General features: G+C 51.9%; 2 protein-coding genes across 35 annotated transcripts in view; one reads left to right on the top strand and one right to left on the bottom strand.

Annotated features, from left to right (window-relative positions):
* The first annotated feature begins 958 nt into the window (after positions 1-958).
* Positions 959-19,544, top strand: ETV4 (ETS variant transcription factor 4). Of its 18 annotated transcripts, none has more exons than XM_077971889.1 (14): positions 1,010-1,224; positions 1,728-1,838; positions 2,029-2,122; positions 2,350-2,397; positions 4,293-4,368; positions 10,838-10,891; positions 13,380-13,506; positions 14,018-14,179; positions 14,426-14,691; positions 17,226-17,300; positions 17,455-17,523; positions 17,731-17,903; positions 18,170-18,271; positions 18,642-19,544. In XM_077971889.1, exons 5-14 carry the CDS (start codon positions 4,293-4,295, stop codon positions 18,864-18,866), a joined length of 1,329 nt encoding a protein of 442 aa, XP_077828015.1. In that variant the 5' UTR covers positions 1,010-1,224; positions 1,728-1,838; positions 2,029-2,122; positions 2,350-2,397; the 3' UTR covers positions 18,867-19,544. The 18 variants fall into 18 exon arrangements, with proteins under 18 accessions (XP_028692379.1, XP_077828008.1, XP_077828011.1 ...); XM_077971891.1 differs by having other exon boundaries at positions 1,013-1,224; positions 13,383-13,506; XM_077971892.1 differs by having other exon boundaries at positions 1,013-1,224; positions 14,036-14,179; positions 17,226-17,285.
* A 1,036-nt stretch (positions 19,545-20,580) lies between these two features.
* Positions 20,581-25,459, bottom strand: part of DHX8 (DEAH-box helicase 8) — a 94,625-nt gene continuing 89,746 nt past the window's right edge. For 9 of the 17 annotated variants that reach the window (XM_077971826.1, XM_077971825.1, XM_077971828.1 and 6 more), the window contains 2 exons: positions 25,152-25,331; positions 23,074-23,772 (listed from right to left, as the gene is read on the bottom strand). In XM_077971826.1, coding sequence (XP_077827952.1) covers positions 23,553-23,772; positions 25,152-25,331 — 400 coding nt within the window. In that variant the 3' untranslated portion in view covers positions 23,074-23,552. Of the gene's footprint in view, positions 21,180-23,073; positions 23,773-25,151; positions 25,332-25,459 lie in introns of those variants that run through there. The other 8 variants (XM_077971829.1, XM_077971822.1, XM_077971824.1 and 5 more) reach the window with 4 other exon arrangements.

Raw genomic sequence — 25,459 nt, 5'->3', positions numbered from 1 at the left:
AAGCACCCCAGCTCCCCTCAGATGTCTGTCTTGGTCATAGCTGCTTGCCTGGAACCCAGCACTGTATCTGACACAATAAATGCTTATTGAAAGAAGTGATGAATGGATGAGATGACAGAGACTATGACCAGCTTCTTAGCTAAAACTGAAACCCATCCTGCCTCCAGATCATCCTCAGATAAGAGGGAAGATGGCAGAGAGGGAGCTACACTTTCAGAAATCATCTACCCTGGGGCTTCTGGTTTCTGCTGCAATCAATAGAAAGTGGGTCACAAAACAGCTCTGCAGAGAACAGACCCTTGAGGAAAAGCCTGGTTTCTGTGCCAGTTTACATTTATTGATCACCTACTGTGTATCAGTTGTTACATAGCTTAACTCATTTAATCATGGCTTCAGAGGGGTGTACAGGAGAGTGTGAGGGATTTGAGGTTCTAAACCCCAGAGGTGCTGACTAGCTGAGTGACCTCAGGCGAGTTACCATCCCTCTCTGAGCTTTCAATTTTAATATCTGTAAGATAAAAACGATCCATTCCGCTGGGTTATGGGAACGAAATGAGCACGTGGAAACGGAGCGCTTCATAAATGCCAGTTATTATTGTTCCTCTGGGCACACAAGCCCGGTCGCCTCCCTCCTGGGCACACACAGACATGTTCATACTCCCACGTACACGCAGATGCAGAGACATGTGCAGACGCCAGCCGGAGGAGCTCGCGGCGCATCAGACCCAAGACCGTGGCGGAGACGGGGGAGAAGCCGCGGGGTCCTCGGCTTCTCTTTTTCTCTCGGTTCTTTATGAATGAACTCCGGCCGCGAGTTTTATTTTTTTATGAATGGGAGCCGGAGCAGTGAATGAAGCCGGGAGCCAACCCCTACATTCTGATTGGCCCCCGCGGCTGGGAAACTCCGCCCCCCGGCCAGGCCGGACGACTCTCCGGATTGGCGGGCGTGCCCAGCCCTGGGGTTCCATTCACAAAAGTCAATGAAACAAAGGGAACCGGGGGGCGGTGGGGTGGGGGGGAAGAGACGAGGCCGAGCGAAGGAAATGCACCAATCAGCTGCTCCCCCGGGCTCACAACTGTCTGCGGCGCCCGAAAAACAAGTCGGTGCGCTGGGGACCCGGGGCCGGGGCCACCTTGCTCCGGCCTAGCCCCGCGGCCCTCGGTGCGGGCCCCAGGGCATGCTCGGGACCCCCCGCGGCTCCAGCCCAGAAGCCCCGGCCTCAGGTGAGGCTGCGGGAGGGAAAGGGAGGGAGAGTGTCTGTGATTCCCCGCCTCGCCTCCAACGCACACCACACTCACTCTCACCATCCGCCTCCGCAGATTCCAGGGCGGGGGTGGGAGGCTCTGGGATTCGGGGTTGGAGGGGGCGCGGGAGTTGTGGGCATGCGATGGTGTGCGCCTCGCCTGCTTCGCGCGCGCGCGCGCACACACACACAAACACACACACACACGTCTTATGTAACCGAGCCCGGGTAGCGCAGGGCTGCAGAAAGCAGAAACCGCGAGCCCGGCTCCTGGGAGCAGGTGGGACCTCCTTTAGCCTTTGGCGGGAGGGGAGTGGTGGTGGCGCTCGGCCTGGCAGGCGGAAACCTCCCCATCGCCCCAGTGAGTCGGAGAAGTTTCGCCGTCGGACCCAGAGCCTTGGGACTGCCCCCTCCCGCCACCCCTCCCCGCCCCCATCGCAGCCCTCCCTGGACGGTGTGCGAACGCAGACCCCTCCCCCCCAGGTCTCGGCCCCCGCTTGGGGCCCAGGCCGTGCGGCCGGAGGGAGCGGCCGGATGGAGCGGAGGATGAAAGCCGGATACTTGGACCAGCAAGTGCCCTACACCTTCAGCAGCGTGAGCGCCGCGCCAGCCTCCAATCCCGCCCCGCCCCGCACCCAGCCCCTACTCTCACCACAGTCCCCCTCCCTGCGGTCCCAGCGGAGTCCTGGGCTGCCCCGCCCCTGAGTCACCCGCGGACCCCAACCTCGTCCCCCAGACTAAGCGCCTCAGGGTGACTCGGGGGTATTCTCCCCGCTTCTCGCAGAAATCGCCCGGAAATGGGAGCTTGCGCGAAGCGCTGATGGTCCCGCAGGGGAAGCTCATGGACCCGGGCTCCCTGCCGCCCCTCGACTCTGAAGGTAAAGAGCAAGAGAGACAAACCGCGACCCTCCCCCGCCACACACACACGCGCGCACACACACACGGCCGATCCTGGACCCCCTGCCTGTTTCCCCAAAAAGCTCGCCCTCCAAGGGATTCTTCTTGGTCCCTACTCCCAAGGCAGGGGAGTCACCGGGGCTTGCTAGGCTCCTTCTCTCTTACCGTCCCCTCCACCTCACCTCCAATCCCACTATTTACCCCTCAGATCTCTTCCAGGATCTAAGTCACTTCCAGGAGACGTGGCTCGCTGAAGGTGAGTAGTTTTGTGACCTTTTCTATTTTGGGAGGCTTGACAGGGGAACACTCCGTAGCCCCTGGTATTCCACCCTAGCCGTGTAGGGCTCCTCTCCCTTCCCTGCTTTAAGGAGTTCTCCAAGGCCCTTTCCCCAGGTCCCTTGCCACTCTACTCACCCCAGCACCCAGCGTGGATACTTATATTGATATTTATTTTCTCTACCCTGAGCCAGGCTTGTGTAACTAGGCTTGAGGATGAATCAGACCATTGTGTGGGGTATTTGCTTATTTGAATGGAACTTGGCCTCAGGCCCATTTTCCTGGTTGAAATTTTCATTTGCAAAGTTTGTTTTACAGAAGCTGCCGGGCCAAGGTGCGTGTTGGGGTGTTGTTGGTGGGGGCGGGGGGCAGCAATTAATTTGTCACCTATCCTCCGGAGTTGCCCAAGCATTGATTCTTATCCCCTGGGTTTCTTTTCTTCCCAACCCCCAGCACCAAACAATTTACTGTCCAAGCCAAAAAAACAACAAAAGTTTAAATAATTCTTTTCGGCAGTCCTTTGGCACGGAGAGCCCAGGGCTCCCTCCCCAAATAGCCTTGATTGTAATTCTAATAGCAAGTGTTCCTCCCTCTTCCATCCCGCTTGAATACCTCCGCCCCCAGGCAAATTCCCCCCTTCCTGTGTGCTGGCCGGGGTGGGGACCGTGGCTGGGCCTGATGGGGAGTTGGTGTGTTCGGGAGGTTTCCTGGTTGGATTCTTCGGTGCGTTTTGGTGGGGCCTGAGGGTGTCACTGGTGGGGCTGCAGGTGGGAGGGAAAATGGTGGTTTAGACAGTCTCAGAGAGGGAAGGGTTAACTACCCCCATCTTAGGGTTTATTTTAACGCTATGAAAATGAAGAAGCCAAAACACTAGGAACTTCTTTTTTGAGGTCTTTTTAAGGTCTTTTCCTTAGGATCTCCTCATCCCTCCACCCTGAGTATATGATTTTTTTAAAGCTCAAATCCAACTGCCCTGGAACTCTCCATAGAAGCTTGGAGTAAAAAGAAAATGACCCCTGACTAGATCCTTGGAGTGAGACTAGGTCTGTCTTCCCCACTATGATATTTTAAAAATATATATGTTGACAGAATGACTATTTAGCATAGAGCAAGCAGTCAAGACATTTTGTGGAATTAATGGCTGAATGGCTGTGTGAGTGCTAGAGGGATCTGGGGGTTCTGTGGGTATTGTGTGCCTCTTCCCTGACCCTGCAAGTCCTGCATGCCCAGCTCCAATTTACAGGCAGAGCTTTGCCCCGTCTCCCCATCCTCCTCCTGAGGTTCCAGAGCTGGGCTGAAGAACGCAGAGGTGTCAGTTTCCATGGGCTCTTAAAGACTTCCTTTCCCAGCGCCTGATTTCCCTCTGGCTCACCGGGCTTCATTCCTTGCCTGTCAGTTCAGAGTCCCCACAGTGGGCAGCTCCTGGGGCTGTGAGCTAGGGGTGGGCTGAGGTTGGCATTTTGGCAGCAGCTGGTCCATCTGTGCCTGGGTTTGAGATGGGAGGGGGAGGAAAATGCTCTCATCTCTCTACTTTGGAAGTCCCACCCCTTGGCCAGGGGTCTGGAGAGGGTAGGCATGCCTGTGGCAGTGTCAGTGTGACAGCAAGTGTGTGAGTGTGTGTGCGAGAGAGACAGAGTGTGTGTGCATGTGTGTGTGTCAGTTACATGCTGCTGCCCTGTACATTTAAATTCAGTGGGTGGGGAGGTGGGGGTGGGGATTGCAAGGCGGAGGTAGGGGGGGCGCGCTGGGATCTCCTTGGTTCCCTCTCCTTCCTTCTGAGGGAGCAGCTCAGGTTCCCAGCTGGCCATGGATGGCCAGGCCTGAGGGGGGGATGCTGAGGCCGATTGCTCCTTCTCACTTTCTCTGCGGAGACAGATGCAGCTGCCGGGGCCCTGTCCCCCTGCACCATCCCAGCACCACCCCAGTCTCCTCTCCTGTCTCTTCCCACCAGGTCAGTGACCCCGGCAACCCATGGGGAGCTTTGGGGTGGCAGGGAGGGACTAGCTTCTTTGGAAACTTGCCAGTGGTGGGATGCATTAGGAGGAATGGGGACCAGAGCCCAACCTCCCTCTCTCAGTTTGGTTTTTTCCAAACCCCCAGTGTGGAGAGAAGCAGCTAGTGTGGGTGGGGCTGTGAAGACTTAGCATTTGGAGGAGGCACAGGTTGGAGCCAGGCAGGTATAGGGAGATTCCGATGTGGTTGCAGGTTCAGTGTCCTGTGTCCGTGCGTTGAAGGGTGCGTGTGAGTGCGGCTTTATGGAGGCATTTCACATACCCTTGGGCTTGGGTTTCTGTAAATAGCAGGGAATGATGTGAGGCTCGGAGGGCGTGTCTGATTTGGGGGTGCCTGGAATCTGTTGAGATGTTGGGGAAAGAATCAGGCTGCTACAGGGAGACCCAGGCTCAGGCAGGCTGAACCCAAAATGTGTCTGGCTATGGTAAAAGACTTGCTGGTTTCTTGTTGAAGGTTCCTTTCCAGGCTTTTCAGGAGCCCTGAACCTTTGGGGATAAAGACTTTGTTGTCTATTTGGTAGTAAGGGCCATTGACTCTAGGCCATGACTCCTTTGTGTGAGGCTGGGGTCTGTGGATTCCCAGAAGCTCTGTGGATAAGTTGCTGGGATCATGATCCCTCTGATACTGTGTGTAAAATTGCTGGAAGTGCACCATACATAAAGGTGTATGGATTTGTTTAGGAAGAAAATGACCCATAGCTTTTATCAGATTCTGGAAGGGATCGATCTGGGCTGCCCTTTTCACAGGAATCACTGCTCCCCAACCCTCCTCCAAGGGCTCCAGTCCCTTTGCCCTTTGACTTTCCCAATCATATTTGTAGGTCCAAAAAAAGACCCCATGTGTGGAAGGCGTGCATGGAGGGCACATTTCACCCTGTGCTGTTGTGCTGCCGCAAGAGTGAAGTAAAAGGAATTAGGGTGTGTGCGTCCCTGAATATGTGTTCAAGTGCATGTACACTGGTGCTTCGGCATGTCTGTGGGGAGGGATGAGGTTAATCCCCTCCCTAATCTTTCCCAGCTACAATGCCTCCTTCTCCATCTTTCTGTCTCTTCCCTTTCCAGAAGACTCCTGGGGACAAATGTGTCCCCTCCACAACTAGAGAACTGGTTTCTTCCAGTACAGAGGCTGTCAGGGTGGGGGCAGGGTAAGGGACAGCGATGACACAATGGAGCAGAAGCTCTGAAGAATGCCTCTACCCCCTTCACCCTATGACTGGATCCTGGGAAGAGGGTGACAGAGCATATATAGTGTGGGTGGCTAACCTATGGTGGGTTTCAGTGTGTCTCTGTTTTAACCTCTCAATTCTTCCAGAATCCAGCTTGGGAGGCCCCCAACCCCCTCCTCTTTTTTTACTGACCCCCATTTTGAAAGGAGAGTCCCTAAAATTCTTTCTCTCTCTCTGAGCATTATGCTGTCTTGGCACTTTTCCCACCCCCTCCTTAATCATCTGCCTCATCCCCAGACAGATAAACTCCATCTTAGTACCAGGATGGAGCTGGGGACAGACCCTGGCACACTGGCTTGGCAGCCAAGACTCAGCCAAGTTAACAAATAAATAGAGAGAGTGGTGTACACTCAAGACCAAACATGGTAATTAAAAATTCTCCTGCTCTCCAGGAACGCGAGGCTCAGTGTTCCTATTTCTATCCTGTTGACAGTCTCTGGATGACTGAGGGCCCTGGCCTACCCCTTTGGGAGAAGGCCAGTGTTTGGGGGAGGGGCTGAGCTAGGACCGATTTCTCCTGGCTCTGGGAAGAGGATGGCACCACCTCTTTTGGGGTGTGGTCTGTGGGCTGGAGGAAGCCGCCTCCTGGACTGCTGGGCCGGAGGGGTCCCTGGTTAAACTGTCAGGCCCGAGGCAAGAAGAAAGGCAGGATGATGCTGAGGGCTCTCTGCTCTCCAGCACCATTGATGGCAGCAGGAGATACCCCCAGCCCATTACCTCAATGGAAAGTAGCAGTTAATGAGGCCCCAGCGGTGGGGCTGGAGTGCGTCAACCACCCCTGAGTTCTGCACCACCCTTTCCCTTGGGACTTTTCTTGTCTAGTAGGAGGGAGGGAAATGTTGGTGACTCTGCTCCCATCACCCCTGCTTCCTGCCACCCTGGGGAAATGTTGCCTCAGAATGGACCAAAGGGCACAGCAGGGACAAGCCTGGTTTTGCATCCCTGGGCAGGTGGACGGATTTGGCCTCCTACCCTCTATCCAAATGTGCCTTTTTTTTTTTTTTTTTTTGAGACGGAGTCTCACTCTGTTGCCGAGGCTGGAGTGCAGTGGCGCAATCTCAGCTCACTGCAAGCTCCGCCTCCCGGGTTCATGCCATTCTCCTGCCTCAGCCTCCTGTGTAGCTGGGACTACAGGCGCCCGCCACCGTACCCGGCTAATTTTTTGTATTTTTAGTAGAAACGGGGTTTCGCCATGTTGGCCAGGCTGATGTAGAACTCCAGACCTCAGATCATCTGCCCGCCTCAGCCTCCCAAAGTGTTGGGATTACAGGTGTGAGCCACCACACCTGGCTGTAATCGTGTTTTTAACAATGCCCTGATGACTCCTGAATCAGGCCAGTTTGGGAATGGTTGTCTTTTTGCTGTGTTTGTGTTCCTGAAAAGATGTGTGCTGGCTGTGTCTTTCTGTTTGTTCTTGCCATCGGATTTCATGTCTCATTGATATCTTTGGTCACTTCAGACCAAAGTATTATTATGTTGACTCCTCTTAAGTTCTCGTTTAGCTGCTGGTGGCTCCTGATTCTTAAACTCCCTCTCCATAATGCTTCTGTCAGGAAACCAACTATCTATTAATATAAGCCTATGTTTATAAACACTTGGCAGCTCTGATATTTAAAGCAAATTGTTGAAGAGTATTCTTGCCAAGCAACATATCACAACCTAAAGTATCCCCTGTGAGATGTGCTTTCCTGAAGAGGACCTGCCTCTAGTGTTGCTTTGTGTGTGGAGAGGGGGAAGCTGCAGGGAAGGGCTAGGATGGTCAGAATCTCTTCAGTGCATGCCCCCAGGCCCACAGTGCTGACTCCTGCCAGCCTGAGGACAAACGAGTATTGCATGTTTATTCATGTAGTCCAGAAATAATGCACTGAGCATCTACTCTAACACCCTGTCTACTCTGACCCTGTGCTGGGTGCTGGGGCATCAGATGACAAGAAAGATAAAGCTCTTGCCCTCATAGAGCTTAACTTCCTGGTGGAGGAGATAGATAGATAATAAACAGGTAAACATAATATGTTCAGGTGGAAATATGTGCTAGGGAGAAAACAAAACAGAGATGCAATAGAGAGCCAGGAGGAACCACTTTGGTTTAGGGGTGGTCAGAGAGGGCCTCTCCAGAGATGTCAAAGTGAGCTGAGACTCTGATGGCCAGGAAAAAAAGAAAAAGGCAGGAAAGCATCTGGTGAAGAAGAAACAAGCTCAGCAGGTTTGGGGGCTAGAAAGGAGACCAGAGCGCCGCAGACTCACAGGCAAGGAGAGGCAGGTCAGAGAGGTAGGCAAGGCCAAGTCATGCAGAGTCTTGGAGGCCAAGGGCAAGCGTTTGGGTTTCATGCTTTAAATAACAGAGAGAAATGATTTGATTTCTGTTGTAAAAAGATCACTGTGACAGCTAGGTGGAGAGCAAGGGACTACAGAGGATAAGAGTGAAAGTAGGGTATCCTGGTAAGAGGCTGTGGGTGAAATCCAAATAAGAAATGATGGAGCCTTAGCCTAGAGAGAAGCCTAGAGAGAAGCAAAAGAGATGGGATGTGTATTTGTATAGGCCAGGGCTGTGGAGGTTTTCTCTAGCCATCTCATACCTCTCACCAGCCATTTTGACCTCTCTGGGCATTTTATCAATCCGTTTCCCCATTGTCCAATCTGAGAGCAGTCTCCAGGGAAGGAGAGTCCAGCCTCCTTGGGCTACAGGTTCCACTGCATCACCCGAGAACCACTGTCTTCCTGGAATAATATCAGGAAGTTCTTCTTGGTGTCTACACTTCCTGCTGTGAGCCATTTAGTTTTGAGAGAGGGGCAAAAGTGGGCAAAGACTCCGGGATCAAGGGAGATACTTAGCTGTATAACCACCTGAGAAGGCCCCCTCTGGGGAGGCCAGAATAGGAACTAGAAGTCAGAGTTTGATGTTCAGGTTAGAAGCCATGGATGAGCTGCTGCTGTATTTCAGTTTTCCTGCCTATTCCCAAACCCAGCTCCACCCATCCTAGCACCCTGGGACAGCTCTTCAGATCTCCAACCTTGGGAATCTCTCCCCTCCTTAGTTGCACATTAAAGGGATGAGGAACCTATGTACTCAGCCAGTGTCCTTTGCCTTCTGCAACAGTCCCAGTCACTAGCCTCCTGCTCTTCCACTGTCATCCTTCTTTTTTATTTATTTATTTTTGAGATGGAGTCTTGCTGTGTCGCCAGGCTGGAGTGCTGTGGTGCGATCTCAGCTCACTGCAACCTCCACCACCCAGGTTCAAGTTATTCTTCTGCCTCAGCCACCGGAGTAGCTGGGATTACAGGCGTGCCACCACGTCCAGCTAATGTTTTTTTTTTTTTTTTTTGAGATGGAGTCTTGCACTGTCGCCCAGGCTGGGGTGTAGTGGCGCGATCTCAGCTCACTGCAAGCTCCACCTCCCGGGTTCACGCCATTCTCCTGCCTCAGGCATACTGCTGCCTCAGGAGTAGCTGGGACTACAGGCGCCCACCACAATGCCTAGCTAATTTTTTTGGTATTTTTAGTAGAGACGGGGTTTTACCGTGTTAGCCAGGATGGTCTCCATCTCCTGACCTCGTGATCCGCCCACCTCGGCCTCCCAAAATGCTGGGATTACAGGCATGAGCCACCACGCCCGGCCTTTATTTTTCATTTTTTTGGACAGAGTCTCACTTTGTCGCCCAGGCTGGAGTGTAGTGTCATGATCTCAGCTCACTGCAACCTCCGCCTCCTGGGTTCAAGCAATTCTCCTGCCTCAGCCTTCCAAGTAGCTGAGATTACAGGCACCCCCCACCACACCTGGCTAATTTTTTTATTTTTTAATTTTATTTTTTATTTTTATTTTTTGAGACGGAGTCTCGCTCTGCCGCCCAGGCTGGAGTGCAGTGGCCGGATCTCAGCTCACTGCACGCTCCACCTCCCGGGTTCACGCCATTCCCCTGCCTCAGCCTCCTGAGTAGCTGGGACTACAGGCGCCTGCCACCGCGCCCGGCTAGTTTTTTGTATTTTTTAGTAGAGACGGGGTTTCACCGTGTTAGCCAGGATGGTCTCGATCTCCTGACCTCGTGATCCGCCCGTCTCGGCCTCCCAAAGTGCTGGGATTACAGGCTTGAGCCACCGCGCCCGGCCACATTTTTTTATTTTTTTAATAGAGATGGGAGTTTCACCTTGTTGGCCAGGCTGGTCTCAAACTCCTGACCTCAAGTGATCCTCCTGCCTCAGCCTCCCAAAGTGCTGGAATTACAGGCATGAGCCACTGCGCCCAGCCACCCCCCATGTGATTTTATTTATTATTTAATTTTATTTTTCTTTTGAGATGGAGTTTCACTCTTGTTGCCCAGGCTGGAGTGCAGTGGCACAATCTCAGCTCACTGCAACCTCTGCCTCCCAGGTTCAAGCGATTCTTCTGTCTCAGCTACCTGAGTAGCTGGGATTAATAGACACCCGCCACCACGCCCAGCTAATTTTTGTCTTTTTAGTAAAGAGGGGTTTTGCCATTTTGGCCAGGCTGGTCTCGAACTCCTAACCTCAGGTGATCCACCTGCCTCGACCTCCCAAAGTGCTGGGATTACAGGCGTGAGCCACCACGCCCCGTTGCTTCCTATGTGCTTTTAAATCCACAGGATCCCACTGCTTGTAATGTCTGCCCATCCTAGATATGACTGCTGTGAGCTTTAAGGGAGTTTTGTAAACTCTGAGGGGCGAGGCTGTTTCACTTCAGAAAAATGGAGGAAATAAAGACAAAGCATCTAGAAAAAGAAAGACTGGAATCTGCTCAGACAGGTTCTGGGAAAGTCTTCACTTCTGGGTCTTAGTGGAGCCCAGAGCTGGAGGGCACTAGGACCTAGGGTGGAGCAGCCTTTAGTCTCAAGCAAGCTTGTCCAACCCGTGGGCCTGTGGGCCACTTGCAGCCCAGGGTAGCTTTTGAATGTGGCCCAGGCCCAACACAAATTCCTCATGAAATTTGTTAAAACATTATGAGATTTGTTTGAGATCTGTGATTTTTTTTTAAAGTTCATCAGCTATTGTTAGTGTATTTGTGTATTTTATGTGTGGCCCAAGACTATTCTTATAATGTGGACACCCCTGGTCTAAAGGCTGTTGGTCCTTTCTTGGCTGTTGCTAATCTGCAGGGCTGCAATAATGGAGCCTCCCAGGGGACAACTAGGGCCCCGCCCCAAACTCACCTCTCACCTCTCTCTGCAGCTCAGGTACCAGACAGTGATGAGCAGTTTGTTCCTGATTTCCATTCAGAAAACCGTGAGTAGAGGTCCCTGGGGAGAGGGTATATGGAGTGGAGGATGGCAGGAAGTGAGTCATAGGATAATAGAGAATCACAGGAGATCAGCTGGTTCTCTCCTAAAAAACAGTGGGGGTGAAGGTCAGGGCTCCCATTCTGGGATTTGATCTCAAAGACCAAGGCAATAACTGGAATGAAAACCTTGGTTGAAATCTGGGGCTTGCCATGTTCTTGCTGTGTGACCTTAGAGCAGACACTATCCCTCTGGTTCTCCATTGCCTTTTATCTGAAGTGAGGGGCCTGGGCCAGTTCAGCAGAGTCCAGTTCTAGTGTTTGTTTTTTTTTTTCTCCCCCGAGACAGAGTCTTGCTCTGTCGCCTAGGCTGGAGTGTAGTGGCACGATCTCGGCTCACTGCAACCTCTGCCTCCCAGGTTTAAGCTATTCTCCTGCCTCAGCCTCTGGAGTAGCTGGGATTATAGGCACCCACCACCACACCCAGCTAATTTTTGTACTTTTAGAAGAGACAGGGTTTCACCATGTTGGCCAGGCTGGTCTCCAACTCCTGACCTTGTCATCCGCCCACCTTGGCCTCCCAAACTGCTGGGATTACAGGCATGAGCCACCGTGCCCGGCCCCAGTTCTAGTGTTCTAAGTCACTTTCATAAACTGGGGACAATTTTGCCCCCCAAGAGACATTTAGTAATATCTGTAGACATTTTTGGTTGTCACGATTGAGGGTGGGGTGCTACTGGTGTCTAGTGGATAGAGAGGTCAGGGATACTGCTAAAAGCATCCTATGATGCTCAGGACAGCTCCTTACAATATATTAATAAAACACTATCTGGCCCACATGTCAGTAGTGCCACTGTTGAGAAACCCTGCTTTAGGCTGGGTGTGGGTGGCTCACACCTGTAATCCCAGCACTTTGGGAGGCTGAGGCGGGTGGATCACATGAGGTCAGGAGTTTGAGACCAACCTGGCCAACATGATGAAATTCCGTCTTTACTAAAATACAAAAGTTAGCCGGGCATCGTGGTGTGTACCTGTAATCCCAGCTACTCAGGAGGCTGAGGCACAAGAATCGCTTGAACCTGGGAGGCGGAGGTTGCAGTGAGGCAAGATTGAGCCACTGCACTCCAGCCTGGGCGACAGAGCGAGGCTCCATCTCAAAAAAACAAAAATCAGAAAACAAAGAAACCCTGCTTTAATGTCAGATACTTTGCTGTCAACTGTCTTCACCTGTGAAACAGAACGGGCACAAAGAATCAAAAACACCTGAGAATAGTTGGTTATAAGCAGGGCATTTGAGTGGACTGCAGGTAAAACTGAATCTCACTCACACTGACTTGGAACCAACTCTTTGCTGCTCAGCTGCGTGGCCAGAGTTTGGGAACCCAGCAGGGGCCACAGGAAAGGCCAATGTTCTTCACAGAGAAGTAGGAACATGTGTATAATGTTAGTCAGCTGACATTCAAGTGGGCCAATATCCAACCTCAACAAGAAAAAGTTTTTTTAAATCAATTAATTTTTTTTTTGAGACGGAGTTTTGCTCTTGTTGCCTAGGCTGGAGTGCAATGGCGCGGTCTCGGCTCACTGCAACCTCCGCCTCCTAGGTTGAAGCGATTCTCCTGCCTCAGCCTCCCGAGTAGCTGGGATTATAGGGATGCGCCACCATGCTCGGCTAATTTTTTTGTATTTTAGTAGAGGGAAAAACCAACATAGTTTTTCTATGTTGGTCAGGCTGGTCTGCAACTTCTGACGTCAGATGATCAACCCGCCTTGGCCTCCCAAAGTGCTGGGATTACAGGCGTGAGCCACCGCACCCGGCCAAGAAAGATTCTTTATATCCTCAAATAAGAAAACATGTCGCTCCCTTGGAATTTTCCAGGGCACTTAGGAAAATGACAGGCCCTAGGTTGGAGGTGCTCACTCCTTGAAAGTGTTTTCTGGGGCCTGGGGTTGCATTAAAGGTTTTTTTTTTTTGCTTTTGAGATGGAGTCTCGCTCTGTCACCCAGGCTGGAGTGCAGTGACATGATCTTGGCTTGCTGCAATCTCCGCCTCCCGGGTTCAAGCAATTTTCTTGCCTCAGCCTCTGGAGTAGCTGGGACTACAGGCACCCACCACCATGCCCGGCTAATTTTTTTTTTTTTTTTGGTATTTTTAGTAGAGATGGGGTTTCACCATGTTGGCCAGGCTGGTCTTGGACTCCTGCCTCCCAATGTGCTGGGATTACAGGCGTGAGCCACCGTGCCCAGCCTAAATGTTGAACTTTAGATGGTTTCTTTGGTTAATAATCAGACACTACTCTGATGTATAAACTAGACATAATGTAAATAGCCAAAATGTTCTTGTCTCACTGCGGATCTCAGAAAATTGATACCCAGAGAGGGAAGGAGGCTGTACCAGTCACCCAGCTAGTCTTCAAAGTGCAGAAGGTATCAGAAGCCCTGCCTGCCGCTTGTGTGACAGGCTCTGGCCTTGCTCTGCCCCCTCTACTATCCCCACAGTAGCTTTCCACAGCCCCACCACCAGGATCAAGAAGGAGCCCCAGAGTCCCCGCACAGACCCGGCCCTGTCCTGCAGCAGGAAGCCGCCACTCCCCTATCACCATGGCGAGCAGTGCCTTTACTCCAGGTGAGCCCCAGCCCGGACCTGGTGAAGGGTAGGGGAAGGGTTCCTGAGGAGGGAGGCAGGGGGCACCCATCAGCAGAGGTAGCAGCTGAGATGCAAGTTAGACAACAGAAAGGATTTTCTAGCTCCTGTAAGGAAGCGATACAGCTAAGGATTTCCTCTAAATAGACGGAAAATGCAGCAGAGGGCCTCAGGAATACATACTGAGGCCAGAGCAGATTCTGTTTCCACCAAGAGGCCCACTGTCCCACCTAAACCATTGCTCTGAGCAACGAATCCCCCCTGTATGAATCCCAGGGGTTCAAGACCAGCCTGGGCAACAGAGGGAGACTGTCTCTGAAAAAAGAAAAGAATTGGCTAGGGCTGAGTCTGTGGCTCCTGCTGTTTCTTTCTCAGCCCCCTCTATCCTTCCTTCTCCCGTAATCCCTGTGACCTCACTTTCCTTGGAATGAAGGGTTCAAAGATGCTTGCCAGCTTCTCTGTCCCCTCACCCCTGTTTCCTTCTCAACTCCAGTGCCTATGACCCCCCCAGACAACTCGCCATCAAGTCCCCTGCCCCTGGTGCCCTTGGACAGTCGCCCCTGCAGCCCTTTCCCCGGGCGGAGCAACGGAATTTCCTGAGATCCTCTGGCACCTCCCAACCCCACCCTGGCCATGGGTACCTTGGGGAACGTAGGTAAGGAGACAGGGAAGCGCACTGCTCATGGGCCCAGGTGTTTTTTCTTTAATTCCCGAGTGTTCTCCTTAAAGACTTGAGCTGTGGGGTTGTGCAGGCGGGGGGCGGCGGAATAGAGAGGGAGAGATACTGATGCCCCAACCCCCTACCCCCAATTCCAGAGCCCACTTTAAAAGCCTAGGAGTAACAGGCTCGAGGAGGGATTAATTTAAAGTTCTCTTCTCTTCCTTCTCCAACCACATCCAGCTCCGTCTTCCAGCAGCCCCTGGACATTTGCCACTCCTTCACATCTCAGGGAGGGGGCCGGGAACCCCTTCCAGCCCCCTACCAACACCAGCTGTCGGAGCCCTGCCCACCCTACCCCCAGCAGAGCTTTAAGCAAGAATACCATGACCCCCTGTATGAACAGGCGGGCCAGCCAGCTGTGGACCAGGGTGGGGTCAACGGGCACAGGTACCCAGGGGCGGGGGTGGTGATCAAACAGGAACAGACGGACTTCGCCTACGACTCAGGTAAGAGACTAGGGTGGGGCAGGGTGGCATGTGATCAAGTGAAGAATTCAGTTAAGCCCAGAATGTCTCCCCAGTTTTTTACATTGCTGTTTACCATTTCATACGTCCAACCCACCCACCCACTTTTTTTCTTCACAATTTCAAAAGAACTGTTATTTTTCTTTCTTTTTTTTTTTTTTTTTAGACGGGGTCCTGCTCTGTGGCCCAGGCTAGAGTGCAGTGGCACGATTTCTGCTCACTGCAACCTCCACCTCCCGGGTTCAAGCGATTCTCGTGCCTCAGCCTCCCAAGTACCTGGGATTACGGGCACCAGCCACCAGGCCCAGCTAATTTTTGTATTTTTAGTAGAGACGGGGTTTCGCCATGTTGGCCAGAATGGTCTCGAACTCCCGACTTCATGTGATCCATCCGCCTCAGCCTCCCAAAGTGCTGTAATTATAGGCATGAGCCACCTCACCAGGACAAATTGTTACTTTTCAATGAGCAAACCTATATTCAGATTAAAAGATAAGGCCCCCACCCCCACCCCGGGACATGGTGAGTCATCTGTAATTCCAGTACTTTAGGAGGCCATGGTGGGAGGATCGCTTGAGCCCAGGAATTAGTTCAAGGCCAGCCTGGGCAACAAAGTGAGACCCCGTGTCTATTTATAAAAAAGTAAAATAAAACTAAAATAAAGGGGGATGTAGAGCCTTCCCTCAGGTAGCTTGTGACTTAATAGGAAAGTTAAGGCATTTATTTCTATTTAACAGGTGTTTGAGGTTTTAATTACCTATTAAGACCAAACTACTGTGACAGGAACATGAGTGTGCAGAGTTGGGAAATACAAAGATGAATAGGATGTGTCTGGTCCCTATCCCCATAGAGGCTTAAAAATACAAAGGGATTTGAATGAAGAGAAACATGAATTTGAAACTAGCCAGGCTCGTGGTTCTTGCTAGTTCTCAATAGGAGCGCAGGGTTTTTTGTTGTTGTGTTGTTTTGTTTTGTTTGTTTTGAGACGGAGTCTTGCTCTGTTTATTTTGAGACGGAGTCCTGCTCTGTCGCCCAGGCTGGAGTGCCACTGGATTCAAGTGATTCTCATGCCTCAGCCTCCCTAGTAGCTGGGGTTACAGGCACCCACCACCACGCCCAGCTAATTTTTGTATTTTTAGTAGAGATGGGGTTTCACCATGTTGGTCAGGCTGGTAGGAGCACAGGTTAATACGTGGTTTACACATCCTATTTGAGCCTCCCAGTTGATGTTTGCCCAGGCCAGAGGCTGGGCACTGGAAGTAGGAACTTCTTTAAATTCTAGTTCCACCTGGCTGTTGACTGGAGTGAGATGCATTCAGCTATGTTCATAAATAGCTATAGTTCAAAGCCCCAAGAGCCGAAGGAGGGCCAGTCCCAGGAAGGGTCCAGAAAACCCTGCCTTTTTTCCTTTCCTCCTAGCTTTTGTTACATTACTAGCCCCAGAGTTTATTAGAGTAGGCCCAGAGCTAGCTAGAATGTTAGAATTTCCCTTTTTGTGGTGCCCACAACCGTTCAGGGGCAGGGGGATGAACCACAAACCCCCAGGCTGTCCAACTGAGAACCGGATGGTGCTCCTGTCCTCAAATCCAGGGCATAAGCCTGAGCCAGGCTTGGCAGTGAGCTGGGGAGAGGAAGAGGGAGGCATTCTTTGCTGCTGACCTTCAAAGGCTGTAGACCGGAGGGGATTGTGTTACATGCCCTTGAACTCCTGCCCCTCCCCCCAGCTACTCCTGAATGGAGTCAGGAATTCCATTCACAAAATGGAGGCATGAATGAGCCCACCCTCCCGCCCTCTCCCGGAGGTGTCATGTTTCACCATCTTCTCATTCATAGGTGGGAGTGGAGTGGGGGGAGGGCGGGAAGGGGTTGGAACTTGAACGGGTGGCTTCACACAGCCACCTCCCCGATGTGGAGTGGGGAGGTTCCTATCCTATGGAATGGAATGAAATGAAGTGGAATGTGCTCTGTTAGACCTGAAAAAACAAGGCCCAGTGCCCACTGCCTCTTTGTCAGGCTCATGCAGGCGCATGCTCTCAGTTTCTGTCCCATAGACACACACACACACACACACACCCCGCCCCGCGCACACACACACACACCCCGCCCCGCCCCCCCAGGCTGGGAACCTGACCTGCTGACCGGCCATTTGTCCATTCTGAGGGAGTCTTAGGCGTGGACACCGAACCCTTTCCCCGGACGTTCATCTCACCCTCCCTCCTCCCCCTGAACGCGCAGGAAACAGCTGCTCCCTGGCAGCTTGGGCCCTGCCGAACAGCTTGCCCGGCCCCCGCTGCTGCCTTCCACGGCCTCTGCCCCAGCCCTCAAGTTGAGGAGGGGTTCCAGTGTCACACTCCCTCTAGGTGAACTTTCCCTGGGATTTTGTGGTTGGCAGGCAACTTGGGCAAAGAACAGGAAGCAGGCTGGAAGGAAGAACTTCATGAATGTGGATAGGACTTCCTCCTCTCCTGCTCTCTAGCTCCACCCCAAGCCACCTCACATCACCCTTTCTTCCCCCACAGATGTCACTGGGTGCGCATCAATGTACCTCCACACAGAGGGCTTCTCTGGGCCCTCTCCAGGTGACGGGGCCATGGGTAAGGCAGCCCCCCTTCCCCTGCCAAGCCCTCCATGTTGGGGGAGGGAGCACTACCATTGGGGAGGGTCTCCCTGGCCAGGAGTCCCTCTGGACTCTCTGGGGTCTCGTCGGTGAACCCCTAGATCTGAGCAACCCCCAACTTCCTCTACAAGGCTATGGCTATGAGAAACCTCTGCGACCATTCCCAGATGATGTCTGCGTTGTCCCTGAGAAGTTTGAAGGTCAGAGAAGTGACTGTTCATGGGAGGGTCAAGGTCTTATCATGCTGTGTCCCTGCAGGAGTCACATCACATTTCATTGTTGCAAGAGGGTGGGACCCATAGAAAAATACCTGGGAAGACCCCTTGGAGAAATCCCTGGGATGGGAGGCGGTTGCTTGGGGGACCAAAAGACACAAACCCCACACCTCCTATTTTCGTGTTCCCCAGGAGACATCAAGCAGGAAGGGGTCAATGCATTTCGAGAGGGGCCACCCTACCAGCGCCGGGGTGCCCTACAGCTGTGGCAATTTCTGGTGGCCCTGCTGGATGACCCAACAAATGCCCATTTCATTGCCTGGACAGGCCGGGGAATGGAGTTCAAGCTCATTGAGCCTGAGGAGGTGGGCCTCTTGGATGTCCCCAGCCCTCCTTTCCAAAGTTTAGGGCCTGGAGGTGGGAGAACCTGGGAAATGGTGGCACGTGCCTCCACCATGATCCTTGCTTTACCTAACCGGAATTCTTGCCAAGCATAAGTTTGTGGGCTGATGCTTTGTTGCAGGGCTAGCTTAGCACTTTGCACCCAGAATCTCAAGTGCTCTTTCTGACCTTACCCCATTTTTTCCTCTGCTGAGGTAGCATCTCTACCCCAAAACTGTTTTGTCCCCAGGTCGCCAGGCTCTGGGGCATCCAGAAGAACCGGCCAGCCATGAATTACGACAAGTTGAGCCGCTCGCTCCGATACTATTACGAGAAAGGCATCATGCAGAAGGTGGGGGCTGTGGGTCTAGGGACAAGGTGGTGGAGGGCAGTGGCCATGAAGTTGATGGGGGGAGAGGGTCAGCGGAGCAGTTCTCAGCAACTTTGTAGGATCAGATAATCAGTCAGAGGGACAAGAAATTGTCAAGGTTCTCCTCTCCCAAAAAAGTGCAACTCAGAAGCCCAAGCATGGAGAAGTTGAGATGAAAAAGGGATAAGAACTGTGAAGGGAGAGTCAGCTTCTCAGGAGAACCAGCATAGGAGAAAATGCCCCGAGCATCTGCCTGGACTGGTAGAAGGGCCGCATTCCCTGCTCCCCTACCTTACCCCATACAAAGGCTGGGGGGCTAGCCAGGCTGACCAGCCCTTCTCTCTCCCCATAGGTGGCTGGTGAGCGTTACGTGTACAAGTTTGTGTGCGAGCCCGAGGCCCTCTTCTCTTTGGCCTTCCCGGACAATCAGCGTCCAGCTCTCAAGGCCGAGTTTGACCGGCCTGTCAGTGAGGAGGACACAGTCCCTTTGTCTCACTTGGACGAGAGCCCCGCCTACCTCCCAGAGCTGGCTGGCCCTGCCCAGCCGTTTGGCCCCAAGGGTGGCTACTCTTACTAGCCCCCAGCGGCTGTTCCCCCTGCCGCAGGTGGGTGCTGCCCTGTGTACATATAGATGAATTTGGTGTTGGGGAAACCTTCATCTGAAACCCACAGATGTCTCTGGGTCAGATCTCCACTGTCCTACCAGTTGTCCTAGCCCAGACTCTGAGCTGCTCACCAGAGTCATTGGGAAGGAAAAGTGGAGAAATGGCAAGTCTAAAGGTAGAGTCTCAGAAACTCCCCTGGGGGTTTCACCTGGGCCCTAGAGGAATTCAGCTCATCTTCTTCCTAGGTCCAAGCTCCCCACACCTTTTCCCCAACCACAGAGAACAAGAGTTCTCTTCTGGGGGACAGAGAAGGCGCTTCCCAACTTTACACTGGCAGGAGGGTGAGGAGGTTCACTGAGCTCCCCAGATCTCCCACTGCGGGGAGACAGAAGCCTGGACTCTGCCCCACGCTATGGCCCTGGAGTGTCCCGGCTTGTCAGTTCTTGGTGCTTTGTGTTCCCAGAAGCAGGGGGAGGTTGAAGAAAGGAACCTGGGATGGGGGGTGCTGGGTAGAAGCAGAGAGGGATGGGTTCCTGCTCCAAGGGACCCTTTGCCTTTCTTCTGCCCTTTCCTAGGCTCAGGCCTGGGTTTCCACTTCCACCTCCACCACATCTGTCAGACCTTAATAAAGGCCCCCACTTCTCCCATTAGTTCTCCTGTGTCCTCTTTGCTGCCATGTGGGAACAGACCTGGGGGTAGAAAGAGCTCTGGCCTTGAAGCAGAGCTGACTGGTTTGGGGCCAGGCCCTGACACTTAAATCCCCATGTGGATTTGAAAAAAGGCAGTTCACCTGACTATTTCTCTTCTGAAAAATGGGCTTAATGATACCTGCCCTTCCCCTCTCCCAGCATTACTGTGTGAGGATCCAGAAATAATGGACAGGGGGTACTTGATAACCTGGATAGGTACCCCCTTGTGCACTTTGGGCCTGCTTCCGGCAGCAGTCTCCCTGCCCCTGCGGGTGGGGCAGGTGGGCTACTGAGTTGCAAGGCTCTCCCTCCTGGGACCTCCTCAGACAGGGTGGTTTTGGTCTTTGGTTTCTGTGATCCTAATTGTTCCCATGACCCTGCTGCCCCACATAGACCCCAATTGCATGTCCTCCATCCTACTTCAGCTCTAGGTTGCTACTTTTGCTGGGGTTGGGGAGAAGTGTTTGTCTGGAGAATGGGGCAAAGGAGAAAGGCTCCCAGGCCAGATGGTACAGAGAGAGGCTAGAGCAGGCCCTGGATTCTGGCCAGTGGAGATTAGATCTTCGGGGGAGTGGGAAACACCTAGATTCTCCTTGCCCAAATTTGGGAGAGATCAGAGTCCTGAGGCTGACTTTTTTGGGGGTAGGTAGAAATGGCAAAGCGGACGACATGGTGACACCTATGAAGGAAGTATAACTGAGTAGATATGACAAGAGGTGGGAGGGGCAGAATGAGTGGTTCTAGAGCCAGCTCCTATGTAAACCGCTGCCCAGGAGACTCGTTCAGGTAAAAACAGGTGCTCTCCTGTTAAATAGAAACTGCAGCTGTGCTGAGATTGGGCCAGCCCAACTCTGTTCATGCCTGAACTGCCAGCAGCCTTGGCCTAGCACCAACCTGAGATGATCCATTGCAGGAAGGGATGCCCCTTGACCACTACCCACAAATAAAAGGCAACATTACTTCTTCCTAGAAACACAAAACATCAATGTACTGACACAATTTAGTGCAAGAAACAAATTTTTTTAAAGCAAGTTTTAAAAATATATAATTTAATTCCACATTAAAGCCAAGCTATCTTGGTGGGAAGGTATAAAAGTCAGGTGGAAACCCAGAGGGCCAAGTACACACATGAAGAGAGATTGATTTAGCTGAGAAGCAGCATCCAGGGAAAGAAAGGCCTCCACAAGCTGAGATGATTGCTCTCTGCCCTCTGAACTGTTCATTAACAAGTCACCAGTCCCAGTTCTTTGTTCAAATCCTCAAACTTGGAGAGACACTGCTCCAATGAGACAGCTACAGCAACCACGGGAAGTGCTTTGGGCTGCAGGAGAGACAGTCAAAGCCAAATCACGTCCAGGCGGGATGAAGTAAACCTGGACGAGAAGCCTGACCCAGCAGCGGAGCTCACACATGCCCCATAGGGACGGTCCTCCCATATACACAACAGCACGCTCAGCACGTGTGCAGAGGCAGGCAACTCCTGAGCTTGGTTCCCGCTGGGTCGGGGTGAATAATGCACTTTAATGGCCAAGAAGATCCCAGGTCTCTGCATAGACCCATATCCTCTCCTGGGCTGTCACTCAATCTTGGGAAATACTGGTTCAAGGAAGAGAAACAAAGACTGCATTGTGTGAGAGCAGCAGGCAAGCTCCCCTTCTGCATCTGGACAGGACCCCACCCCCTCCCTCAGATCAGGCTCAGCTCAGCTGCCACCATTGCTCTCCTGATGGTCAAAAGGTCAGAACCCAGCTATGTTGTCATAGCAGAGAAGTGACCTCAGCTCTAGGGTAGAGATGGTCAAGGAACACCCACAGAATGGGGATCCTTTTTCCTCACCTGAGCCAGAAAGATAACCAACCCTGCTGTCCCTTATCCTTGGCCCATTCAACATCCCTTTTCAACCTCAGCTTAAAACCCAAACCTCCCTCCCCAGGTGCCAACATTGTCAGTGCTGGGCACTTAGTCAGGACAGGCTAGGCCACCATATCCAGGAGTGTTTCTGAATGGGGAAAATTTAGGCTGGAATTAGGACTGGGAGATAAGTGTGGTGGCATGCACCTGTAGTCCCAGCTACTCAGGAGGATGAGGCAGGAAGATCACTTGAGCCCAGGAGTTTGATGCCAGCCTGGGCGACATGGCAAGACCCTGTCTCAACAAAAACAAAAACAAAACAACATTGGGGAGGTGGGTGCCCAGTCCCCGTTTCCCCTTTGGTTTCATTTGAAGTTCCTGCACTGTCTCTCCCCAGAAGGCCTTCAAGGTTAACAAACAACAATGCCCTGCCCCTTGATTGTTGGCCTGGATTTACGAAGGCGCATACTCAGACAGAATCAGGAGGCACTCACTCAGCTTAATGAAGGGGCAGGGATCTGCAGTCAGCAGATTGCCTGGCCTATATTCCTCTCCCTGGACTTTTTCTGAATTGTGTCTTTAGGGTGTGGTTTGCTGCCCAGTGACAACATACATTCCTTTCTATCCTGGAATGTTGTATAGTCTCTTTTAGTGTCTGGCATACAGTTCTATAGTAGTTCTAGCATTTACATCACTTCAGAACTTACTAATAACATAAGGATGGGAGAAGCAGCACCATAACGGATGTGCCCAATCTCCCAGAGGCTTCTCTACAAGCACTACATCCAGACCAGCTTTCCACAAGTTCTGCAACCTGGCCTGGCAAGACCTGCCTGATGTTCCTCCAGGTAAGGAGCCTCCTCAGTGCCAAGGACAGTGGCTCTCGACTGTAATCCCAGCGCTTTGGGAGGCAGAGGCAGGAGGATTGCTTGAGGCCAGGAATTGGAGAGCAGCCTGGGCAGCATAGTGGGAACCCATCTCTATGGCAAGCAAAAAAAAAAAAAAGCCTCCTCAGGAGCTGTGAGGGGAGTACAAGGAGGTGGCCATTCCCCAACCAAGTGCTAGGAAAAAACCACTAAGAACCAACCCTGGAGCACAGATACTGGGCAGCACAAGCCAGCCGAGAGGAGAGGTGTTATGTTTGTTTTCTGTTTGGGGTGGGGAAAGGGAGGCTTTGACCATAAAATCCCTTTGTTGAAGTCCATCCAGGACCTCAGGGGAGAAAAATAAAAACAAAATAAAATAAAAGCTGTGTTGTTACTTAGTATGTTTCAAAAGCAAATGGGACATGCTGCACATTGTGAATGTGGTAGGAAGTGGAGGGAGCAAGGGGAAACCTTCTGCATTTAATATGTGCCATCTGTAACCACTCAGGACTCCAGACTGAAGTGCTCTGTGGAGAGGACATGGTTAATCATGGGGCGATCCCCCAGCATGGCCCGGCCAGTGCTGATGCAGAAAGACAAGGCTGGAGGTCTGGGCTGTATGTTCTGGGCGCAAAGAGGCCCTGTGCTCTGGTTTTAGGGGATTCAGGGGACTCTCATCGTGTGCACCAGAGCACAGATACTAAATCTCCCTCACCCTGAGCCCAGGCCAATATCCTAACCTTTCAGCTAAAAGGAACAGTCACAGAAAACCATTTTTGTTTCCTTAAGAAAATAAATATTTCCAGGAGGTCAAGCCAAAGTACAGGGGCTGGAGAGGGGGTGGGAAGTGGGGCAAACACTTTAGATGAGCACAGTAGCTCCTGTTAGCTGGGGCATCAGGGCCCTCACCGTGTCCCTGCACAAGATGCTCACCCACTCCCCTTTCCCATCCTGGGGCTACACAAATTGTCCCTTTCTTGAAGTTGATGCAATGTGTTTCTGTGTTAGATATGAGCTCCCAACTGGCCCCAAGGACTTGGGGTGATGGGGGCTGGAGGCTCTTGTGAAAGCCAGGCTTAAATCCCTGTTTCTATTTTACCAGCAGGGAAGAAATGAGTCAAGTTGAGAAAATGCTCAGTTAAGACAGTCAGTCACAGGACAGTTGTATCCTCAGGACCAGCCTGTCATCAGTGAGAATAAGTCCAAGCCCCGGGTTACTGCTGATGGAGAGGCAAATGAACAAGCTCGCCTTTCAGCGCCGTCGGAAGGCCCGGGATATTCTCCAGGCGTTGGGTTCCTCATAGCGGTTGTACAAGGGTTCAAGACGCTGTTGCTTCTTCTGTTTGCTTAGCTTAGTTGGGTCTGAGACCTTGAAGAAGGCTGGAGCAAACTCCACAAGCCACCGAGGGTCGATGGTGGTAACTTCACGCATGTATTCCTTGGTGGTCAGCACCAGCTCATGGTACACCACCCTGAAGAGGGACAGAGATAGGACTCAAGCCTCTGGATATAGGCCCCACTCTACAGTCGACCTGGTCCCTAGTAGGCCTCAGCAGCGCTTACATTTTATCCTCTTACCTCTCCTGTCTGACCCCTACAAGACTGCAGTCTGTTTATGACAGCCACACCCCAATACTGAAGCACCTGCACACCTCTAACCACAAGAAAGGTCTCAGGCGAATGTGTTCTAGTCCTGGCTCTGGCTCTTAACCAGTTAAGTGACATGCAGCCAATCACATCCCTTCTCTAATCTGTTTCTTGCTCTATAAAATGTGAGGGTGGTTTATTAGAATGTTTCCACAGAATTCTAGGGCTCTGAAGAGGGGCCTCACACTGCCACAAGGGATGGAGAAGGCCAAACATGCAAGGAGCCACATTTCTAACCCTTCTACTGTGATAACATGGTGGTTTTAAATCAGTTTTATATTAGGGTTCTAGATAGAGTCCAATTTTTAAAAAATGCTACTTTAAAACAATTTTTTTTTAAAAACTACATCACTAGGTAGTTGTTTCTTTTTTCTTTTTTTTTTTTTTTTGAGATGGAATCTCGTTCTGTCTCCCAGGCTGGAGTGCAATGGCGCGATCTCGGCTCACTGCAACCTCCGCCTCCTGGGTTCAAGCTATTCTCATGTCTCAGCCTCCCAAGTAGCTGGGATTACAGGTGCCTTCCACCATGCCTGGCTAATTTTTGTATTTTTAGTAGAGACAGGGTTTCACTATGTTGGTCAGGTTGGCCTGGAACTCCTGACCTCTGGTGATCCACCCGCCTTGGCCTCCCAAAGTGTTGGGATTACAGACGTGAGCCACTGCGTCTGGCCACTAGGTAGTTTTTTTTTTTTTGAGATGGAATTCTGCTCTCATTGCCCAGGCTGGAGTGCAATGGCTCACTGCAGCCTCCGCCTCCCGGGTTCAAGGAATTGTCCTGTCTCAGTCTCCCGAGTAGCTAGGATTACAGGCAGGCACCACCACAGCTAGCTAATTTTGTATTTTTAGTAGAGATACGGTTTCTCCATGTTGGTCAGGCTGGTCTCAAACTCCCGACCTCAGCTGATCGGCCCACCTCAGCCTCCCAAAGTGCTGGGATTACAGGTGTGAGCCACTGTGCCCGGCCACTAGGTAGTTTTTTTAAACCACAACTTTTTTTTCAACTAGGTCTCACCCCTATGATTTTAATTCTCTCATAGGGTTTGATACACTGTGCCTAATTCAGGTTTCTGCTGCTCTAGAAAGGCAAGCAATGTTATACTAGGACATACTGGGAGCAGTGAAGACACAATCACAAAATACCAGGAGATTTACAGGTTTTTCTCTGCCCAGAAAAGCCCCTAGACCCTGGGACATGTCCACCTACCATTCTGGCTGTCTGTTGAAGAGAGCACTGGAAGGATGGATATAGACCACCTGCTGGTCGATCAGTGTTCTGTAACCCTCCTGCGGGTCTTTCTTGGCAGCATTACGGAAGAACCCACTGCAGATGGCCTTCTGCACTCGGACTGTGGACTTGCCACAGGAAACAACATCCAGCTTGTGTCTATCAAGATGGGACAAAAGATGTGAGGCCACTCGGCTTTCACAGGTCTATTTTCCACAATGACAGTGCCCAATACGCCCATCTTGGGGTGCCCAGAGTAGTTACCAGGACTTTTCTTCCAACCCTAA

The sequence above is a fragment of the Macaca mulatta genome, chromosome 16 (genome assembly GCF_049350105.2).
Source record: "Macaca mulatta isolate MMU2019108-1 chromosome 16, T2T-MMU8v2.0, whole genome shotgun sequence".
NCBI lineage: Eukaryota > Metazoa > Chordata > Mammalia > Primates > Cercopithecidae > Macaca > Macaca mulatta.
This window is presented reverse-complemented; position numbering and strand designations above follow the sequence as displayed.

Excerpts from the sequence above, each read along its gene's own strand:
- ETV4 (XM_028836541.2), top strand. The coding sequence starts at position 1,779 with ATGGAGCGGAGGATGAAAGCCGGATACTTGGACCAGCAAGTGCCCTAC. Across the intron at positions 2,123-2,349 it reads GCCGCCCCTCGACTCTGAAG|ATCTCTTCCAGGATCTAAGT; the intron begins GTAAAGAGCAAG and ends TTTACCCCTCAG. Across the intron at positions 14,692-17,225 it reads GGACTTCGCCTACGACTCAG|ATGTCACTGGGTGCGCATCA; the intron begins GTAAGAGACTAG and ends CTTCCCCCACAG.